Raw genomic sequence first — 24030 nt, 5'->3', positions numbered from 1 at the left:
GCCCTGGTAGCCTTCAATCTGTCAAAACGTTGCAAGCTGGGAGCAGTTTGCCAAAGCAAACTATCAAAGTGAAATAACACATGAGTTGCACACACACAGACACACACATGCTCTCGCATTCCCCAAACATTAATTTTGAATTGGGTCAGGAGGAACAAGGATTTGGGCTAGATTGTCGGTGTTTTGAAGAGGTGTGGGCACAGCTACAGACTACCAATTAGATAGGTATGTGTGAGCAGGGTGGGGTGTCCCCAAAGCAGAGTCTACTGAGGCGGGGTGGGAACCTTTCAGCCCTTGGCAGAGTTTCTTCTGGCCTCTGGGGTTATATATTGCTTTGGCTCCTGTTATTGCAGCCAAAGAATAATTTCCCCTCTGGGGGAATTTATTCTATTCCATTCAGAGCCGAGCCCATTTAATAACTAAGATTTTATTCCAGAATGAATTTACTGGGTACACCTATGCATTTGGGCCTCACCAGGGCCCAACTCAATGAAGAAAAGGAGCATTTGAGTATCTAAATGCAACTGGCATTGCATTTTTTGCCACAAGGGGCACCTACAAACGTTTTGATGCCATACGTCATGTCAGTCCTGTGAGAATGGATTTGGGAGCATCACACAGAAGTTCAAAAGCAGGACTGAGTTTTATAAATCTCTCATAAAATAACTTTTGAAAGCTCTCACCATTACTTTGGACATTTTTGGATATGTTAATTCATACTATGTCTCCTTACCGTGATATTTCAAAGATTGTCAAGGTGATACAGCATCATTCATTAACCCAATGAATTTAGCTCTTACTACAGAGAGTGCCCAAAAAACGTACATACATTTTAAGAACGGAAAAAACTGTGTTAAAATTGTGATACTCAATATATACCAATAAGAAAAGATGAGTGCAAGTCACGTGTATATATTTTTTTGGCATTCCCCGGTAGATAGCAGACCCTCTGCTAGATGCTGAGGGATAAAACAGTAACAAAACCAACTCCCTGAGCTCACAGAATTTATGTTCTCGTGGGCAAAGGGTGACATTTAAGTGAATAAAGACATAGTCTGTGAGACAGTAAGTGCTATGGAGAGACGTAAACAGGCGAGGCTGGGAGAGGGAGTGCTGGTTTTTATAGGGTCAGGGAAGCTTTATGGAGAAGGGCCAGCGTTGGGCGGACACCTGAAGAAGGTGAGGGAACAAGCTGTGGAAATATCTGGGAGGAGAGCTGACCAGGCCACCTGGAATGCAGTTCCTCTGAGACAGAGGAAAACCTAGAATCTTCCCTTCTCTACTCTTTCACTCCCTCTCCTGCCCCCAGTGCCCCCGAAAGTTTTGGAAATGCTACCTGGGATGAGCAGTAGTGCACACCGCTCCTGGTTGTGTTACAGATACGTGGCTTAGGTGTCTGCCATAACCAGGGGCTGAGGTATAACACATGTATGGAGCTGCTGCTTGTTTTTTTTAACAAAACCACACCAAGCTCGTTTTCTTTCTACATGAATAAACAGTGCCAGAATGTGTTACAGATGGTTCAAATTTGTAGGCGTGGTTCCTAATGTGCTTTCTCACACATTCACTCATTTGAGGTCGGCAGGGCAGGTGGTATTATTCCATTTTACAGATGAGGAAACTGAGGCACAGTGGTGATTTGCTCAAGGTCAGGTAACCAAGGAGTATAGACTCCTGAGTCATGATGAACATATTCTTTGGTTTAGAGGATAAACTGGATCCAGTAAGGACACAATTAGAAAAAAGCTATTCTTTTTCTACCACTGTGTTCCTACCCACTCCTTGAGATGCCCCTGCCCTGTGGCTGGAAGACATCTCGGATGGGGAGCACCTTCTTTTCCAGTCCTGAATAGACATGCAGCCCTTCTCTTTGGAAAGTAAGCGTATGGAATACCCTTCGTCCTCTGCTTTGGGGCTTTAGCTGTAGCTCTAAGACAATGGAAAGAATGCATTTAACACTTGGTTACATGTCCCTTCGCGCTGCTATTGTCCCAACACACCGTCTCTAAGCAGTGTGTCCAAGGCCATTCCATGTGGTCTGCTAGGGCCGGGCTCATTTACATACCAAATGGAGTTAGGGTGGAATTTAGAATTCTTAGAGACGGCGGGAGTGTTTTCTAACTCCACAAGCCCTAACCCCTCACGCAGCCAGGTTTCCTCATCTCCATCTCCACATGGAGGGTTTTTCTTGGACACGGCACTGTTTCTTATCTTTCAGCTTTGTTGGAGGCCTCAACAATGTTGAGAACCACTGGGTTGCTTAACTTCTGCCCTCAGGGTTAAACCCTAGGAAAGGATTCAAAAGACAGCTGAGTAGGACCCGTGGCCTTTCTGCAGGGTGCTGAAAACAATGCAATCGATGATTTCAAATCAAGGGACTTTGGGTGTTTAAATTACTTGACAGTACTTGTCGCCTCTGCCTGAGTGTGCCGGGTGTTTTCACCTCTGTCATCCTCAGTGATGCTGACGGAAGATGAGAACATTGAGGCACAGACATGCTGGCTTACCCAGGATCACCCCCATGGGAAGGGTGGAGTTGGGATTCTAGCCTAGATGTGTTTGAATCCAAAGTGTCATGCTCTCCCAGCACACCCTGCTGTCTCGGGGCCAGCTGGCTCCTATTTCCACACCTTCCCTTTATTTGATGACAAGCCCTAATCATGGCTGGTGACAGTGGGACTTAACACATCTAATCCGGCCCACGGAGAACATGTGTGGCACCAAAGGGCCAAAGACAGGCATAGGAAAGGGTCTGAGGAAAGCCAGGGTGTGGGAGAGGAACTTCTCTGGCCAGGATCAAAATGCCCACTCTTAGCCCTCCTGACCAGCTCCACAAGGACCAGGCACACACTAGCACTTACTCTGGGTCAGGCGTGCCACGTTTTCTCATGCAGCCCTCCCCGAAGCTCCTAGCCAGCGTCCCTGGTTGTCCCCATCTTATGAGAGAGGAGACAAGGCCCAAAGAGGTTAACTGTTCTGACATAGAAGCCTTGCTGGTTCCTGGTAACGCTGTGTGTGATCCCAGATCTGGATAATGCCACCACCCTGCCCACAGCACCTTTCTGCCTCCCCGCCCGTGGGCCGGCCCTTTGCCTCTTCACTGGGTCACGTCCCAGGGCCAAGCTGCACTGTTCTCTCCCTTCCACTGATGAGATGGGGACGCCACCTTCCACCGGGTCTGCAGCCTGGGACATGCTCACAGCCCTGCCTGTTGCCATTTTCTCTTCCCAGTGTCCTGGGATTCCTGCTGCTGCTTGGATTCCAGCTCGTCTGCCCACAGCCCTCCACTGAACACAGAAAGGTAAGCCATGGCCGTTCAGAGGCGTTCCTTACCTGCGCACGGGGTTGGTGTCGCTCCAGTCGCCACCCCCAATTTTGTCCTATTTGAAGGTGAGTCACTGCTGATTCTGAGAAGCACCATGTGTAGAATGTTCACCATTTCTCCTATCTGTCCTAAGTCCTTGGAGCTTAAAAATGAAGCTGGTGCCCTGAGTCAGTCTCTGATCGGAGAGCAGTGCTGGCTTTGCAGCCTGTGGCCGTGAGAATGGGCCAGTGAAGGGGAGGTCAGTGAGAAGACGCTGTACCTGGGAATAGTGGGCGTCAGCATGGAGCTTTACCCCCTCCAGGGGTGCCTTCGAGGCAAGGGGTGTGGATGATTAGAGAGAAAGTTGTGGCTGTGCAAGAGGACCCCTGATAAGGAGCCATGGTCTTTGACAGAAGGAAACTGCCCCTGCCAATCACTGGCCAGGCAGGGAGGGGACAGGAAAATAAGGACCTGGCCCCATCTTTCCTCCTCCTGTCAATCTCCTGCGGCGACTCCCTTTAGCTGAACCCAACCGAAGACAGAAGACCGAAAGCCCTGGATGTAATCCTTGAAGGTCAGCCTCCTGAGCCACAGAGGTGGCTGGAAAATGCTAGACAGAGAGTCTGGAGGGGCAAATGGACAGGATCGAGCACACGTCCCTTCCGGCTCTGTGTTTCATAGTTCATTTCACTGTTGCCTCAGTAAGCCTAGTGCTGTCCTGCGACAGAGCGGGCGTGTGATGAGTGTTTCCTTAGAAATAGATGCTTGATGTGACTCTGAGAAGCTCCCCAAAATCCCTTCCTGCTGCCTAGGAATGCTTCATGTCTACATGGAACAAACTGCAGACACTTCTGAGAGGAATAAGAGGTCAGCTGTGTGTATCTAAGTGGGACTGAGTTGGTTGGAACCTTTCCCGAGACAGGGTTTTCATAGGGTAAGTCCAGGACAGAAGGGAGTCGAGAAAAGAGAGTGTGTCCACAGGTTTGGCTAAGTATGACCCTTCTTGGGAGAAGTTCTTGATGTTCTTGCTGGTTGGTCTGATTTCCTTTAGGTCTGTGGATTTTGTTTTGGCTTTGTTTTCCTGGGCCTGTATTGTATTGTGCCCCTCACGCAGACGTCAGCCCCAGGATCTGTCTTGTTCACTGCCATATTTCCAGCTCCTGGAACATAGCCTGGCGTGTCGTAGGTGCTCAGTAACATGCTTGATGATTGACTGAATGGATGGAAAACCTGGTCACGATCTAAACATCGTTATGTTGGAAGTTTACACCCCCCTTTACTCCTCTGCATCATCTCTACTCATAATTTTAAGAACCAGAGAGGACACCTATTAGAGACTGAACGTTTGTGCCTTCCCCAAATTGACATATAGAAACCTAACCCCCAATGTGATGGTATTTGGAGGTGGGGCCTTTGGGCGGTGATCAGGTCATGGGAGTGAATGGAATTAGTGCCCTAATTAGAACCATGAGAGAGCTTGCTGCTCTGCTGTGTGAAGGCACAACGAGGAGTCTGCAGCCCGGAAGAAGGCGCCACGCTGGCACCCCGATCTCCTACTTCCCGCCTCCCAAACTGTGAGAAAAGCATTTGCGTTATTTATAAACCACCCAGTTTGGCACTTTGTTTTAGCAGCCCAAACTGACTAAGACCAAACATGGCAGTGAGCAGCAGGGTTGTTGCCGTAACAAACACCTAAAAATGTGGAGCTGGCTTTAGCAAAAGGGAATGGATAGAGGCTGGGAGAGTTTTGAGGTCCATGCTGGAAAAAGCCTACACGGCTGTGAATGGACTTTTAAAGGGGATTCTGATGAAAGCTGAGAAAGAAAAGAGAAGAGCTGTAGAGCAAGGCTCAGTCTTCTCAGAGCATACCGAAGTAACCCCAGACAGCATGTGGGTGGAAATAGGAATGGTAAGGGCCACTCTGATGAGTTCTCAGATGGAAATGAGGACCATGTTACTGGAAACTGGAGGAAAGGTCATGCTTGTGATAAGTGGCAAAGAGCTTGGCTGAATTGTGTTGTGTTCTAGTGTTTTGTGGAAGGGAGAACTTACAAGTGATGAAATTAGGTTCTTAGCTGAAGCAGTTTCTAAGCAAAATGTTGAAGGAATAGCCCGGCTTCTCTTGACTGCTCGTGATAAAATGCGAGAAGAGAGAAATGACTTGAAGATGGAATTGTTAATTGGAAAGGAAGCAGCACATAGAACTTAATGATTTGGAAAATTCTCAGCATATTCATATTAAAAAGAATGAGAAAGCCTGTTTGGGAACGAACACTAAGGGTGAGGTAGAGAGATCGCTTAATAAGATTAGTCAGCCATCTTGATAGAAGCCAGGAGATATAGTCAAAACAATGGAAGAATGCGAAGGAGGGGATGCCGCTACCTTCTGGACCTGGCTCCCCTCTGATACCACCTCACTTGGTGGTCTCCTCTCCCTGCAGTGTGGCACTGAGCTCCTCAGCTGCCCCCAAGTGATGCTCTAACACCTAGATGTGGTGTGCGCTATGCCCAGCAGAGCCCTGGGACGTGGCCGCCTCCACCTAGATTTCAAAGGACAAGGTCTTCCAGCAAAGCCGTGGTCCCAGGACCCCAACCCTGGAGAGCCGCAGTGGGGATGGGGCTGCCCAAAGCTGTGGGGGCAGGACAGCCTGGAAGTCTTGGGGCCCCAACCACTGCCCAGCAAAGCCGAGGGCGACCACTGCCCCAGTGCGTCTGGATGGCAGGGCACCGAGCCAAAGAGGATTATTCTTGAGACTTAAGCTCTAATGGAACTTGCATGATTGGGTTTTAGACTTACTCGGAGCCTGTCTGTCCTTTCTTCTTTCCCCTTTCTTCCATTTGGATGGGAAATATCTGTCCTATGCCTGTTTCACTACTGTATTTTGGGATCACATAACATGTTTGATTTCTTAGGTTCATAGCTGGAGAGCAATTTGCTTCAGGATGACTCATATCTTCAGTTTTACCCATATCTGCTTTAGGTGATGTTTAGAGGAGACGTTGGACCTAGACTTTAAAGTTGATGCTGGAACCAGTTAAGATTTTTGGGGCTATTGGGATGGAATGAATTTTCAATGCAAGAAGTATGTAAATTTGAGGGAGCCAAAGGCAGAAAAAGAATGCTATAGACTGAATGTGTCCCTCCAAATTCATGCGTCCCTAGTGTGATGGTGTTTGGAGGTGGGGCCTTTGGGAGGTGAATAGGTCATGAGAGGATGAGTGCCCTTATAAAAGAGATCCCAGAGAGCTCTCTTGCCCCCTCTGCTATGTGAGGACGTGTCAAAAAGACCAGGATATGGGCTCTTCCAGGCACCAAATCCGCTAGTTCCTTAATCCCAAACATCCCAGCTTCCAGAACTGTGCAAAATAAATTTACATTGTGCATAAGCCACCCAGTCTATGATATTTTTGTACTAGCAGCTGGAATGGACTTAGACAATGGTCTATTTTCATTATTAAGGTACTTGGTATTATTTATTACTGTTTGGAATTATCACAGTGGTTGATCTTAATAGTTGAATCAATATCTACAGGGGTTTTTTGTTTGCTGTTCTTGCTCAGATAGACCATCATAGATGAAAATATTTTATAAATGATCAATTTACTTTGCTATTTCTCTTAATTTTTCAAGTTAGCCTGAAATAAATACACACACACACACACACACACACACACACACACATGCACACAGGGAATCAAAAAAATGTATACACATTTTAAGGAAGGAAAATAACTGTTAAAATTGTAATACTCAGTATATACGGATAACAAGCCATGTTTGACTCTGCAATTACAAGATGTGCTCAAAGTAATTTTAATTTTAATTTTTTAATACAGTTTTTTCCTTTCTTTTTTTTTAATTTATGGGGGTGACAATTGTTAGTGAAATTACATAGATTTCAGGTGTACAATTCTGTATTACATCAAGTTTTTTCCTTTCTTAACATCTTTACATGTATATACATTTTTTGGCATTGTGTGTGTGTGTGTGTGTGTGTGTGTGTGTGTGTGTGTGTTCATATATATATATATGAACCTTCTGAAAGGTTCACAAATAGGTATTGCCCTCATCTTTCTTAAAGTATTTGTTTTGAGAAATGACAAAAAAATGGTTTACGTGTTACTTTACAATGTTGAATTTAATAATTGAGCAAAAAGTATTGTATCTTGTTATAGGGTACCTCCTCATCAAAATGTTATTAAGAACTTTGCAGTAGAGAGGTAGAGTAAAATTTTTCCCCAAAGTCAATAATGATTTTCTTTACTTGGAGAGCATATATTTCAGGACAGTTCTCAAATATAATTAATTATATGCATTTTGGCTGCCAGGTCATTGTTGTCCTTCACCCCAGAGAAGAAAGGATTCAGTGCTTTCTTGGGTGTGTATTTCTTCTTGATGTTTCTATCGGAGATTTGTGGAGCTGTGGCTGTCATCTTGCTTGGTTATAGCCTCAAAATCCATGCAAAAATTAAGCATGTTTATTATAGAGAATTTAGAAAACAATGAAAAGCTAGAAGAAGGAAATAAAAACTTACTCCTAGGGCAGGAGAAACAGTACTGACCATAGTAGCATCCATTTATTTCTGCCACATAAAAAATAAGGAGGCACTTATTAAAACAAGGGTCAGAAATTTTTTCTGTGAAGGGTCAGTTGTGTATATTGTAGGCTTTCTGGGCTACAAAGCCCCTATCACAACTACTCAACCCTGTTTTTGTAGCACAAAGGCAGTCATAGACAATACGTAAATGAATGTGCATGAATGTGTTCCAATAAAACTATTTACAAAATAGGTGGTGAGCTGGATTTGACTTGTGATCCCCCAGTTTGCCAACCACTGCTCTAGAGGCAGGGTAGAGAGGAGTTAACTGCAAGTGTACATATTTTGGAATGTTTAGAAATTGTCTCCACCTGAGACTTTGAGGAACACAAAGAATTTAAGAAAAAAGTATACTTTTTCATTAAAGCATAAGAGAATTATGATTACTATCAAATTGTTTTCATTACTGAGATACATCATAATTGAATTCCTGCTGACTCATTGTTTTTCGGTAAAATCCACTCCCAGTCCGTAACTGAAAGCAGCAAAAACAATTAGAAAACCATTTATGGTAAATTCTTAAGGGACAGCATTACTAATTTGTGCATATTATAATTTAGTATGTATATGAAAATTATCCACTAAAAGACATCTTTTTCTTTCTCATTACAATAGCATGTCCAACTTTAGCATATGGAAACATTTCTGCAGTGTAAATTATTCTGAGGAAAAGACATAATTTGTAAATGCTGTCAAATAAACTATGCATTTTTAAATGCTGCTCGGGTGACTGAATACAAGTCTGTGATAAACGTCCCATAACAGTGCAGGAAAGGGGGTCTCTGGTGCAGAGTATATGTAGCTCTTTCCAGATATTTCTATCCAGAAATCCTCTTCTTGCTCCTGCAGCATGGACAATATCACAAAGGATTTTTCAGCCTCTGCTCTTGGTAATTATTTAATGGCATTGGCAAATGATTCTATTTTTAAAACTCGTGTGGCTTCATTTGCAGATAAAGTAAGACCAAGAACAGGAAAAAGCTTAACCAAGGCTTTTATAAAAACCATACATTATATATACATAGAAAGTATGCAAGTTGTAGAAAGCTGTTAAGTAATGAAACTGTTCTACTGTCTACCGAATAGACATTCACAGAGCAAGTCATAGTGTGTATGGTCAATATACCCTGTACAGAAAAGAATTGGGAAACATCATATTTTATTCCTACAAAAATAGAAAAAAAATGCGTATACTTTAATCACAACTGCCTGGGTTTTTTAAGTCTATTTATTAAATGTATGCATGTTTATTATAGAGAATTTAGGAAAAAATGAAAAACTGGAAGAAGGAAATAAAAACTTAACTCCTTGGGCCACCGGCCAAAGAGAAGTGCTCTTCAACCTGTTATTTATAGAAACTTTCAAACAAAAAGAACAGACACTACAGAATGAAGTAAGGGTGAAGTAAAATATTTGTTTTCCTAACTGATTAGCAAGTCACAATGTGAACATCAGGGACTTTGTAATGGGTTTAACGCCTACTATTAGTGCAGTAGGATGTGCAGCCAATGACTTCACATTACCTTTTGACAATGTCATACAGTTGGATATTGAACAGAAAGCCTATTGAAGGGCAAAAGGAAGTTTAAGGCTACATAAAATTTCTCATATTATTGCTGCCGTATTCAGGAAGAAAGGAAAAACAGTAATGTTTTTAGAAGAAAACATATGGAAATATCTTCATGATTTGGAGTAGGCAAGGATTTCTTAAACAGCGCACCAAAAGAACTAGCCATGAAAGAATTGTCCTACGTGAGAAATTGAGTACTTTTGTTTATCAAAATACACCATAATTAAGAGTGTAAAGATAAGCCATGGACAGAGTGAAGATGGTCACAATATATTTGAAAAAAGATTTATGTTCAGAATACATATAAAGACCCCTACTAATCATTAAGACAAAGTTAAACAGTCCAATTTTAACATGGGCTAAAGACTTGAACAGACACTTCATGTAAGATGATATTCTAATGGCCAATAAGCACATGAAAAGGTGCCCAGTCAAAATCATTAGGCCTTAGGAAAATACAAATTAAAATGGGACACCACCAGAATGGTTTAAAATGGAAAACACTGACAGTACCAAGTGCTGACGAGGAAGTGGAGCAACTTCCTCGTCTTATTGGAACTTTCGTACATTGCTGATGCGAGTTTAAAATAACACACCCCTTTGAAAAACTGTTTGGCAGCGTATCTTAAAGCTAAACATATGCTTATTCAATGACTTGTCTATTCTACTCCTAGGCATTTAACTCAAGAGAAACGAGTTTGGGTATTCACCAAAAAATATCAATAAGAATGTTGATAGAAGTTTCTTTTACAATATCTCAAAATTGGAAGTAATTCAAAAGTCTGTCAACAAGAGAATGGATGAATAAATTATTGTATATCCATACAAGATAACACTAAGCAACAACTAACAAATAGACTACTGTTTTCAACCAAGATAGAATAACAAGGATCAAATTTACCCTCCCATCTAGAACAAGAGCAAAATGGCCAAGACAGAGTGACAGGGACTAGATTTTCCCTTACCTTCTCACCTGAAACAACCAAGCTAAAACAAAACTGGACACACGTATAAAACACTGGTTTTCAAAACCCTGGATAGCAGTCAACAAAAGGCAGTGATTCCTCATAGATGGGAATCAAATGAGTTGAACCCTAACGTTTCCCCAGTTAACTGCCTTGAGATAATTTTCTACCCTTGGCATATAGGAGGAGGAAACAGGAATCCAGGCCAGAACCTGTTGGACTTCTTGAGTTAAGGAGATGGATTGGAAAGTCCAGCAAGACCAAGGTGATGAGAGTCTACAGAACAGAGGACCAGAGAGGAGAGAACTGCACAGAGAAGAGACTGCAGAGATCTGCAGGGGTCCTCCTCAAGGATACAGTACAGTGCTGATTTGCAAATGTGAGGAACAACCTGAGGCCAGAAAATAATTGCCCAAAAGGATTAAAGGGGACAGTACTCATACAGAATCAGGATCTGTACATTCCAAGCAGATTCTATATTACCAAGGGTAAAGAGGGTCATTTCAGAATGATAAAGGGGTGAATTCATCAAGAGGACATAACAATCCTAAACATTTCTGTACCTACTAATAGAGCTTCAAATTACTGAAGCAAAATCTGATATAACTGCAAGCAGATACAGACAAACGTACAATTATAGTCAGATTTCATAATATTGATAAGGATAGCGCGTATGAACAGAAAAGTCAGTGGAAACATAGACTTGACTACGACTATCAACCAACTTGACCTAACAGACATTGTATGTACAATAGTCCATCAAACAAAATCAGATATGCATTCTTTTCAGGTGCATAAAGAACACTTATCAAGATAGACAATATTGGGGGCCGTAAAACAAGTCTCAGTATAACAGGGTTCAAGTCACAGGTCATTCTTTGACCACCGTGGGATTAAATTAGAAATCAATAACAGAAAGACATTTGGAAAACTCCCGAATGTTTGGAAGTGGAATAACACGTTGCTAAATAATCCAGGGGTCAAAGAAGAAATGAAAGGGAAATTGGAAAATACTTTGACCTGAATTAAATAGAAAACACAAAATATCAAAAATTGTGAGATGTTGCTAAAATAGCACCTAGTGGGCAATTTATATAACTAAATATCTATAAAGACAAAAAGGCCTCAAATCAATGATGTCAGTTTTCACCATAAGCAGCTAAAAAAAGAAGAGCAATTAAACTCAAAGTAAGAAGAAAGGAAATAATAAAGATCAAAGCAGAATTCTATAAAATAGAAACAGAAAAACTGTAGAGAAAACCATTTAAACCAAAAGATGGTTTTTTGAGAAGATCAAGAAAATGGATAAATCTTGACCCAGAATGATCAGGATAAAAAAGGAGTGAAGACACAAATAATCATTAGCAGGAGACAGAGTGATGACATCACTACAAATTCTGTAGCTATTACAGGATAATATGGAAATATTATGAATACCTTTATTACTATAAATTCAACAACTTGGATGAAAAAGACAGAATGTTTGACAGATGAAAACCACCAAAGCTTGCTCAGAAGAAATATATAACTTGAAGATTTCTATATTTTTTAAAGAAATGGAATTTGTAGTTAAAAGCCTTCTTGCAAAGAAAACTCCAGGTCCCGATGGCTTCCACTGGTGAATTTTTGCAAATATGTAAGGAAGAAATAATACTGATTTTACACAAACTCTTCCAGACTAAGAGGAAGCAAACTTCCCAGCTCATTCTATGAGACCAGCATTACATACTAAAGCCAAATAAAGATGTTAACAGAAAACTATAGACAATTATCCGTTATAAACCTAGGTCCAAAAGTTCTATATAAAATTTTATCAAATGAAGCCCAACATTATAGAAAGTGATAATACATCTTGAATAAGTGGGCTTGTGTTCCAGGAATACAAGGTTGGTTTAGCATTTAAAAATGAAGCAGTGTATTTCATCCTATTAACAAACTAAAGAAGAAAAACCATGTGATTATCTCATTAAATACAGAAGTGTTTTGACAAACTCTGACATCCATTCCTGATACAACATCTCAACAAAGTAGGAATATAAAGAAACTTGCTTTGCTCTGATAAAGGACATCTACCTAAAACCTGTAGCTGATCATACTTAATGATGAAAGACTGAATGTTTTCCTGCTAACACCAGGAAAAACACAAAGATGTCTTTTTTTTTCTCACCACTTCTATTCTACACTGTATTGGAAGTTCTAAACAGTGCATCCAGGCAACGAAAGAAACAAATTGCATCCAGATTGGAAAGACAGAAGTAAAATTGTCTTTATTGGAGACAGCAAAATTGTCTGTAGAAAATCTGATGAAATCTAAAAAAGGCTACTTGAATAAGTGAGTTTAGCTATGTTATCGGATATAAGATCAGTATGCGAAGAATCGTTGTATTTCTACATACTGCCAATGAACAATAGAAAAATGAAGTGAAAAAGAATATAATTCATGTCATGAAAAATATGAAATACTTAGGGACAAAGCTAACAAAAGAGGTGAAAGATCTATACACTTACAACTACAAAACATTGTTGAGAGAAATTAAATACTTAAATAAATGGAGAAATAGACCATATTTATGAGTCGAGAAACTCAGTACTGTTTCATTTTTGTCCCAAAATTGACCTATAGATTTAACACAATTCCAATAAAAGATTCAGCAGACTTTTTGCAAAAAACTGGCAAAGTGATTCAAAACTCTTTATGAAAATGCAGAGGACCTAGAATAGTCAAAACACATTTCAAAAAGAAGAACAAAATTGCAAGAGTTATACTACCTAACATGCATATTATTAGGTATGATTTTGCTGTGGTAATCAAGATAGCATGCTATTGGCATAAAGGTAGATAAATACGAGTAGGTAGTAGAACAGAAAAGAGTACAGAAATATACCCACAAACATAACTGATTTTTCACAAAGGTGCAAAGGTAATTCAGTGGAGAAACGATAGTCTTTTCAAAAAATAATGCTGGAACAATTGGATATCCACATGCAAAAGAGTGAATTCAATCCATACCTTGCACAATATACAAAAATTAAACGTTGGTCATAGATCTAAATGTAAAACTTAAATCTTTAAACCTTCTAGAAGAAAACAAAGGAGAAAATCTTATTGACTTTGGACTAGCCAAAGGACTCTTTTTTTTTTTTTTAAAGATATAGCTCCAAAGTCATAATCCATAAAAGAAAAAGTTGACCAATCGAACAATATCGAAACTACTTTCTACTGTTCGAGGACTCTTAAGAGAATGAAAAGGCAAGTCACAGGCCGAGAGAAAACATTTACAAAGCATATATTTGATAAAGGACTCGTGTCCAGGATATACTCCAAGGAGCTGTCAAAACTCAATAATAAGGAACAAACAACCTGACATGAAAGTAAGCAAAAGATTTGAAATGACGCTTCACCAAAGAAGGTATATGGTTGGCAAATGAGCTCATGGAAAGATGCTCACATTATTAGTCGTAGGGAAATACAAATTAAAACCACAATGAGAGACAACTACATATCTACTAGACTGGCTAAAATTAGAAAGACTGATCTTACCAGGTGCTGGTGGGCTTGTGGAGAAACTGCTTCCCTCATACACTGCTGGTGGGAATATAAAAGATAAATGATTTGGAAGTTCCTTAAAAAGTTACATATACACCAATCATATGATCCAGTATTTACCCACAAGAAAAGGAAATATGTATCCATCCATAGACTTGGACATGAATGTTCATAGCAGCTTTATTTGCCATAAACTGGACTCAACTGTCCATCAACAGGCGAATGGATAAACCGTGGTTTATCCAGACAAAGAAATACTACTCTGCAATACAAAGAAAGGAACTATTGATACGTGCTACAACACGGATGAATCTCAAAATAATTGTGTTGCGTGAAAGAATATACACAAAAAGGGGACATACTGTATTATTCTATTTATATAAACCTCTAAGAAGTGGAAACTAATCTGTAATGACAGAATTAATATCAGAGTTTGTAGGAGATAAGGGGAAGCTGAGGAAGGGGGTTTACCAAGGGTGCAAGGAAACTTTTGGGGTGATGGTTACGTATATTATCTTGATGGTGATGGTTTTATCGGTGAGTACATATGAGAAAACATCAAACCATACACTTCAAGTATGTACAATTTATTGTATGTCAGTTATGCCCCAATAAAACTATTAAAAATAAACTACTGATAGAAGCAACAACTGAATGAATTTCTCATGAATTCATTCACTGAATGAATTTTTCTGATTGACACAAAATGAAGAATAATGTATCATTCCATTTATATTTAGTTCGAGAACAGGCAAAGCTAATTTGTGGTGAAAATAAATTCAGAATAATGGATATCTGTGCGTGGGCGTGGGGGGGAGGGGGAGATGTATTGATGAGCAAAGGGCATGAGGAAACCTTCCAGGATGTTGGACATATTCTTAACCTTGACCTAACTGGTGGTTATTTTGGTGTTTAAAAGTGTAAAAAGTCATACATTTACAGTGAGCATACTTGATTCACTTTATGTATGTTATACCTTAATAAAAAAAAGGGGGAGGAAGAGGAAAAAGACAATGCAGTGCATGAAAGGCCAGTATTGAATGGCAGTGGAAATCTTGGGAGCAGTGAGGGATTGTCCTTTGAGAGTTGCCAGGAAACAAAGGTGCTCTTCAAAGAACAAAATAAGGCGCACTCTCATTAGGGAGAGTCCAGTCGCAGGGTCTTTCCAGAACTGGGAGCTGATGCTCAAGCAGGCACTGTGTCTTTTCCAGCTGGTATGTGTCAGGCCTTCTGTTTCTAATGGCATAAATATCACTGACTGCTTCTGAAAAATTGAGAATATTTCTACTTATGAAAAATGAAGAAATTAAAGTAAAACGACTTTATTAAAGACTGGGAAGCATTTCAATGTTCATTAATTCATGGTGTGCCAAATCTCTTGGATTCAAATCGAATGGCAAAAAAAATCAAATCTGTTTCTATTACCAATGGAGCTGCAAGCTTAACACTTTGTTTTTGGAAAGCCCTTTACAACGTAGAAGAAAGAGGACATCTTCGGGCTTCTGGTTGGAGCTTAATGGGGGGCAGTCCTGGCTTCCTAGCCTCTTCTGGTTTAGGGCCAGGATTCCCCTTCAAATCCCTGATTTTTTTTCTCAGCATGCTTATTACACATGGGTAAGGTGGTACAAAGTGGAACACAGAATCAGCATCTCTGCCTGGAACCCACTTTTCACATTGCCTGAAGCGTACGGACTTCTGGACCGTGCCTGCTCAGCCCATGGGGAGCTCTTTTCCCAGCTTGTGGTATCTCCCAGGCCTCTCCTGGGGAGAAGGAGTCTTGGTCCCATCCATTCTGGTGTCAACCACCCATGCCTGGTGCCCGGAAGACTGGAAGAAGTCATAGCCATCCCCCTCCCTCCCCATCATGGTGGCTCTGTCCTCAACTCCTTTTGTTCACCCTTGCCCTCTTTAGATCCCTCCATTTCTAGATTGTGAAAGAAGCTGTTATCTTGTAAGAAAGCTCCAAGTCAAGAGGGAAACAAGAAAGACCTAGAAAAACGTGGGTTATATGTTCTATTTTGAAGTTTGTGAAGATGCTGAGGGACCATCAGAGGAAGCAGAGCTGGGGACTGCTTGTAAGATGGGGAAACTGAGGCAATCACCCCACATTTTTAATGGTAAAAACGATATCCATTGAGTTTTGAGTGTTCCCTCCCTATAACACCCTTTGCCATGATTTCTTTTAAGAACTCTTTTTGGTATTTAACTGCTACTAAGTTCAGGGGCAAAAACATTTGTTTTTATATATTGTGAATATTTATTTCGTTCTAAATGTTTTTCCTGCTTTACAGAAACATACACATTTTCAGTTTATAAATTCCTTCCTTTGGAAGTTTGAGTTCCATTTGTAACAGTATTTAAAAATAAATACGTTATAAATTTGTTATTATTGTCTGAACAAACTCTAACCCATATCTCAAATGTGATCCACTGTAAACAAGCCAAGTTACACAGAATAGATTTTTGTGTATTTTGACCCTAACAAAGTGACTTGGGGACTATAACTGGTTATAAGAAAAATGAGTATTTTTCTACTTTAATTTTTTCTTGAAATTTCCGTTCCCTCCCATACTTATCCACAGAAAACCCAAACCATAAAAAGGTGCTTCTTAAATAACTTCTAAGTTCCCCACCATGTTATGTTTCCAGGCCAGATTACAGTGAAAACAAAGTTTTGACAGACAAAATAACTTATCACGTACACCGCAAATCTTGGTCTTTGGAAACAAAAATGAATCATAGTACAGTCTTGTGTAGATTGTTTGTGGTCTGCCTTTTTCTCCAAATGATGATGTTACCTGATTCTTAATAGGAATTTGGCAAGTGGCGTCTTCACATGCCAGCCGGCTTCCTTCCCTACCACAGAGTGCTCAGTCCTTGGTTGTCTTGGAGATATAGACGAGAGGTCAATCAATGTCTGTTGGTTCCTAATTTTATTCTCTGTGTATTGCTTCTTGTATACTCGATACATGGTTTTGCTTATGGCCACGTTCATTGTTTCCCATTCATTCATTCATCAAGCTCTTATCAAGTGCCTACCATCTGAATTTGGACTCTGAAGCCAGACTGCATCGTTGATATCCTGGTTCTGCTGCTTACTAATTCTGGACCTTGGGCAAGGTCCTGTGCCTCAGTTTTGTCATCTGGAAAATGGGGATAATAATAGTACCTCTCACATACGTTGTTTGAAGGATCACATGAGTTCTAGATAAAGAGTTTAGGATGTTGTCTGACCGATTGTAACTACTTGGTGAGTTTTGTTGTCGTTTGCTGTTATTGTTATGACAAATGCCAGTCTTATACTGCATGCTTCATACCCAGGCATGCTTCTTCTCAAAGTGCTTCCCTTCTAATGTCATCCGCACAGTCTCTACCCAGGCTGGATTTATCTACTCTTAGACGAGAGTTTCTCAGCCTCAGCACTATCGGTATTTGGGGCCAGACAATTCTTTGGTGTTAGAAGTTTGGCAGCGTCCTTCATCTCTTCTTGCTAGATGCCAGTAAGCTGCTCCTTCAGTTGTGACAATCAAAAATTTCTCCAGACATTGCCCAGTGTCTGCTAGGGGACAAAACTTCCCCAGCTGAGACCCATCATTTTCGACCGTTTCCTCCTCCTGTGAAGGCAGCGCTGTGGCTCCTCTGCTGACTCGGGAGGGCCCTGGTTATGTGTTGTCTTCTCCCTGAGCTTGTTTTTGAATACCCATGTCACGTGTTACATGCGCCTTGTCACCACACGTTTGGTGCCATAGGGACATTTCTGCTGTTCCTACCGAGGTCTTCTTAGTAGGAAATACTTTGAGAACACCCCATTTGTTGTTTTCCTTTATTTCCCTCCTGCGCCTTCCCCAGGGAAGGCAAGACACATAGGTGTGTGTGCAGACCCCCAGGAAGACAGCTTATGGTTCAGTCTGGAATGCATCGTCGATTCAAACAATGAAGGAGGTTTATGGCGCACTTGCTGTGTGCAGACACCGCACGAGGCCCCGGGGTTGTGACAGCACTGCCCTGGCCTCTCCCCGGAGGGGCTCAGAGCCTGATGGGGGATAAAGGGTTGTGCTGCAGTTGGAGATGCTGTGTCATTCTGGACACTGAGTTTGGGATCACAGAGGAGCGTGATAATGCTGAGGGCGACAACTAACACTGATGGAGCATTTTCTCCATGCTGGACACTGTACTCTCTACACGTTATCTATTTTATAACCCTTACAACAACTGTGTGAGGCAGAAGCTACGATTACCCCCATTTTATAGATGAGGAACTTGAAGCTCAAAGAGCCGCTCCCTAAGCTGCGTCTTAAAAGCTAAGTAAGAATTATCCCTGGGGAGATGTTGGAATGAGGGAATAGCAAGTGCAAAGACACGGAGACAGGAAGATGAGATGACCTCTGTGGGTCCAGGGGGCATTGGGAGCTGGGGCAACGCCATTGGCCCTGACCATGGTTAAGTGATTTCAGCCGTGTGACCCATTTGTTTCCTGACACCCCACTCCAGCGCTCCTTCTTCCTCAAGTGACGGGCCCTTAATTATGTAATGCTCTTAGGTGATTGGGGTAAACTACTCAACCTTGAAGTGGTTGTTGAAGTGGCTTTGAGCTCAGGTTTGGGGGAAGTAACAGCTGGACCTCCCTGGGAGAGTCGCAGGGCTGGCAGGTTCTACAGGGGTAGAAGGTTCTCAGTCTTCCAAGCTGGACTTCCAGTGTCCCCGGGCAAATCACTTAACCTCAGTGACATTTGCTTTGTCATCCCTGCGATGCTCAAGTCTGTGTCCCCAGGACCTCTTGTAGAATCTAGTATATCGTAATCTGTAAAATGGGAATACCAATTATTACAGGGCATTTCAGGTGGTTAATTATATTTCAAATGAAATATACTGCTTGGTGAGAGAAAAGGAATATAAGTAACCCCACTTCTCAAGATTCCTTAACTAGTCACCATTGACCTAAGCCCTTATATGTAGAGTTGACAGATGTTGGTTGTACTGGGAAAACCATCTTGGCCTCTGCTCTACGCAATTCCAGTTTGCAGGGGGTGGGTACAAATGAGAGCAAACCAGGGGTGGATTGTTTTCCGTACATGGGGCGTGCCTCGTGGAAAACAGCCTTTTCAGTAGTAGAAGGCAGGTCGAGTGTGCAGCAGGACAGAAAAGCCCAGAGCCCCTGACTGTGCCTTGTCTGAGGGCAAGGGCTTTGCAGGGCTGAGTCCTAATATTGAGTGGGGGAAGGGGGTGATGGTCACATTGAAATAGCTGCTAATAGGCAGGCCCTGCCTTCCTCCAAACCCTCTCTCCTCCTCTAAAGACTTTCTGGAAAACAGAGCAGAAACAATGAGGCAACCCCAAAGGTTGATGAGAATTGCATTCTCCAGGCACCCTGGTTACCCTGCGCCTTTGTCCATGTGGACTCCATGAAGGGCTGTGCTGTCAGGTGTCTCTCTTCCCCGTGCAGGGTAATCTGCACTGATTGACTTGTCCATTGTCTTTCCCCTGGAGCTAAAAACAAAACAGGAAAGGCTGGTTGGTGGGGAGAGAGGGGAACTGGGTGGCCAAAGGCTGTTGCTTTCCAGGCAGTGGACACAGGCTCATTCTCTCTGAGAAACTTACATCCAGAGGCAGTGACTTTGAAAGGACCGTGGCTGTGGAATTAGAGACAGATACTTAGCTGGCCATGAGTAGATATTAAATTGTATCAAACTATGCAGACCACATTTCTCATGCAAGGCTTGTTTCAGCCTTACATCAGCCCTTGGGCTGCATTTGCATTTCTATAGAGAATGAAATAAAAGCAGCATGTCACTTACTCATTTCTATTCATAACTGCGCGCTGGTATTATTCTAGCTCTCGTCTCCCATACACAGCATGGCCAGATTAATCTTCCTGCACCTCCAGCGAGAGAGCTAGTTTCGTTCCCAGCGCTTCACTTTATCAACTCATGTTTATAAGGTCCAGGTGCTGAGGAGGCTATAAGGAGACGTAAGAGGAAGCTAACTTTCAGGTCACCGGACATCTGGTTTCATCTGGGACAACCCTTGTTTATGCCTGTTATCCTGATGTAATTATTAATGCACCTCCTTTCACTTGCAAAAGTGACCCAGTATAATGACGAATTACACGGTTGTCCTGCTCATGCCTGTCAAGAACGGGTTGGAAAATATGAATGGCACTAACTTCAGAATGAGGTAGAGACAGGAATCAGAGGGGTGTAGACGGTCAGAGGACGAAGGGAGCCGCCCAGGGCTGAGGGTCTAGGCTGCAAAGGATGAGGACGACTCCTGAAGGGGGAAGCAGCTGCATGACGGTGGGGGAGCAGCCTGAGGACAGGTGTGTGTTCAGGGTTCTCAAGGGGCCACACAGATGGAGGTTTCTTCTGAGGAGAGGAGAGAATGGCCTGGAGAGATGGGAAGGATAGGTCTGGAGGGCTTGAAGGGAGGGGGGAAACGCACGCTTTACTCTGGAGGCTGGCGGAAGCCACAGGTACTGGCGCGAAGAACCCAGTGTGAGTGGGGAGATGGAACTGGTCCTGGTCTAGGACTGGTGAGCTGAATACAGGTGGCAGGTACCGTGAACTGAGGTGGCTGCCTCTAGATCTTGCCCTCCAGCATCCTGCCACTCTGCCTGCCTGTCTCCCATGGCTCACACCACGAAGCAGGTAAATGAACATTTCTGCACGTGACATGTGAGGACCGTGGATGTCTTGGTGTCTTTGGTTTCCTCTCAGCAGAAGCCCGCAGCCAAGAGTTGACAGGAGCTTGCTGCTTTAAGATCAGTTAAAAGAATTATTTTGGCATGATTTTTTTCACAGGAAAATACCAAAGTGCATGAGGATAGGTCTGATCCTTCAGGGGGCTCGCCGTGGGGTGTTTGTCTGTGTTTCATGTGGGTCATCTTCTCGTTGTAATTTTGTTTGACTGTCGTCAGACCTCAGGCTCCGCGTGGGCAGCGAAGCTGCTCATTTTGTCTTCTGTCTGCATTCTCTTTTCTGCATTCCTTTTTTCTTTTTTTCAACTAATATCGTTTTTTGAGTGCCCAAGACATGGCCAGATCCTAAGCTAGATGCTGTCTTGCAATGTCCCAAGAACAAGCCAATCCTACGCAATCCGAGCATGCCCGTTTTACAGATGAAGAAAATAAGCTCCGGAGAGGTTAAGAGAACAGCTGTGTGGGTGTTGCTGAGCATGTTCCCAGGAAACCAAGCTGGTCTCTGCGGGTAATTAGATTATTTCCAGGGATGCTATTGGGGAAATGACACATCACACAGAAAGCAGTACGCAGTTGGGGGCACCCAAGCCGATGAATGCGTCCGGCACCATCTAAGAGGCTTAAACAATACAGGTTCCTGGGCTCTACCCTCAGAGACTATTTTCGTGGGCACTGGTGAGCTTAGGAAAGGGAGCCCAGGAATGTGTAAAGTTCCCTAGAGTACCGGTCCTCAGGCTATGGGATATGTCAGTATCTCCAGCATAGATGCTGGGCCTTCCCCCCAGAGTTTCTGATTCCTATCTGCGTGGGGCCTGAGAATTGGCATTTCAGGAGGTGCTGCCGCGGCTGAGCTGCAGAGCACACGCCGAGAACTTTGCCCCAGTGGTTGCGGATACACATCCAGGCCAGAGATTGTTGCACTGGGGCTCCTGGCCTTGACTGCTGCTCAAATTGTCTGCGTCTGCTTTGTGGAGGTCGTGGTCGGATGAGAGAAGCCAGACCCAGGACGCCTACACAACCAGCCATCCCCTTCCTCCCAACCTGGCAGGATCCCTGTGGTATTTTTAACTGAGCCTAGATGTGGGCTCAGTACTCCTCTCGTCTCTCTGCTGCCGTCTGTCCCAATCAGATGGGATTGGCTCACAAGCTTCATCTGCTTTTGTTTGCCAAGCTAGACAGTCTAAGGGGCATTTCCCAAATCAATAACTTAAAAAGTCTGCGTGTTTGTGGACCTTGTGCCCTGCGTGTTCATTAGAAGGAATCCCCTGGGAGTGGTTCTTGACCTTGGCTGCATGTTACAATCAGCTAGGAAGCTAAAAAAAGAAACAGAGAAAACAGAAAACAAAAACAAAAACTATTGCTGCTGGGCCCCCTCCCAGACCAGGTGCATCAGTGCGTCTGGAGGCAGGACCTGGTGTTGGTAGGACCGTCACAGGTGGTTCTCAGGTGCAGTCGGGGTGGGGAGCCGTTGGCCAGTGGCCTCAGCGCTGGGTAGGCACCCAGTGCCCCAGATGCCATCCACATGAACCTCTGGTATCTGCTTGCAGATCACCCTTGCAGAGCACCCCTTATCTGCCCACACCCCGTCCCACGTTTGCCACCAAACAAAATAGAAGCAGCCAGAGGCCTGCTGACACTATGCTCGTCCTGGAGGCTCCCTGACCAGAGGCTGAGGTGGCCCGGCATAGTCAGAAGGAAGCTGTGTTCCGGGAGCGGTACCCCAGGAACTGAACTCCTTGCTCACTGTGTCCTTTGTGAACTTGGGGAGCCATAGGGTGCTACAAAGAAGAAACATTTCTATGTAGACTCCCCAGCTCTCAGCGCTCTAGGCTCCCCAAATCCAGGCTCCTATCACCACCTTCACTAAGACACATTTCCTCCTTCGTAGCTGCACTTTCTGACGTCACTAGTGCCCTCCTAAGTGGCACTTGTCATTCTACCTGCTCTGCCTGAGTCATCTGACTGACGGCCACTTTCTCCTTTCCTGGCATCCTAACCCTTCTGCCTCCTCTCTGTTCTTTCTCTGTTTCCTTTACTAACTTCTCCGCCTTCTCTCGCTCCTTAAATGGGGACATTTCTGCAGTGCTGCCATCGCTGTCCTTTAGCACCTCTCTGCACACCTTCTTGTCCCTTCCCGGCTCCGTGGCACCTGCCTGACACGTGCTCTGAGTCCAGGTCTCCCAACAGCACCTATAAACAGAACTCCCTCTGTGTCCACCAAATGGGCCTGGTTTCCAGACTGCCCTATCTTTATGCCAGGCACCACGGTCTCTCCCGATTTCCCAGGCATGGGATCTCAGGTGTTAAGCACCGTTACCCAGGCAGTCCCTGCATGTTTCCTTCCCGGTGCCTCGCATTCCAGCCATGCTGGCCTCTGCTGCCTTCTTTCTGGGTTATTGTGATAACCGTGCAGGGAACGAGCTGCCCTGCAGCCTCACTCCTCCCCCCTGCGCATTGCTCTGAGTCCAACGTCTAACATGCCCATACTTCTGTTGCGGGCTGAGGACATCTATCGAGTGCGTGCTGTGTGCCAGGCACCTGGTATGTGTATTATCCCATTTCAGCTGACAGCAACCTTATGAATTAGCAGACACTGTTATTATCCCCCTTGTACCTGTGAGGAGACAGATTTGACGATGGTAGGAAAGTGGCCAAGCTTCCTGAGCACTGATGAGTGGTGGGACAGAAATTCAAGCTCACGCTGGGCCTCTGAGCCGTCACTCTGAACCACTAGACTATGGGCTACTCCTGCTGCCCCCAGCCCTCAGCGGCTGCCCGGACCACCTAGAACAAAGACCAAGCTCCTTGGCTTGGCACACAAGGCTTTTCTAGAACTGCTGTAGCCCACCTTTCCACTCATGTCTTCTTTTATCCTCCTGTGTTAGAATGAACCCGGTTACTCCTGGATCCCCAAGTCATGTCACTTTTTCCCTCCTCTGCATTTTTGCTCAAATCCTTGGTGACATCCAGCACCCAGGGCAAAGCCACTGCTCCAGCCTAGTTGTCTTGATCTTTCCACGCCTTCTGGATTCAAAACGCTGGTTTTTATAGACTGTCTCTGGACCCCTTTCCCAGGTATTCCAGTTTTATGCTCCTGGATGGGTCATGCACCCTTGAGAATAGGAACGACTGCATCGACTTAGGTCAGTCTCCTACAGTTCCCAGCATGCTGCCTGGTATTCAGCGGTCCCCCAGATCGTGTCGATGATTTTGATTTCACTCTCTGGTCCATGACAGCCAGCTCTGAGCTGGACAATGTAAATAAGGCCTGGAGGTGCCGTTCCACCGTCCCGAGCTGCTCTGCTTAGGTGCCCTGGTCTCCACCAGTGCTCTGCACAGCCGTACTCACTT

At 43.5% G+C, this 24030-nt stretch overlaps 1 protein-coding gene across 1 annotated transcript in view; it reads left to right on the top strand.

Annotated features, from left to right (window-relative positions):
- The window catches only part of THSD4 (thrombospondin type 1 domain containing 4), a 578057-nt gene that overhangs the window by 34211 nt on the left and 519816 nt on the right, over window positions 1-24030 (top strand). The window contains exon 3 of the mRNA XM_081050341.1: window positions 3232-3301. Within this exon, the coding sequence (XP_080906467.1) occupies window positions 3232-3301 (70 nt within the window). The remainder of the gene's footprint in view (window positions 1-3231; window positions 3302-24030) is intronic.

This window comes from Rhinolophus hipposideros, assembly GCF_964194185.1.
Source record: "Rhinolophus hipposideros genome assembly, chromosome: 5".
In the NCBI taxonomy this organism is placed as follows: Eukaryota; Metazoa; Chordata; class Mammalia; order Chiroptera; family Rhinolophidae; genus Rhinolophus; species Rhinolophus hipposideros.
This window is presented reverse-complemented; position numbering and strand designations above follow the sequence as displayed.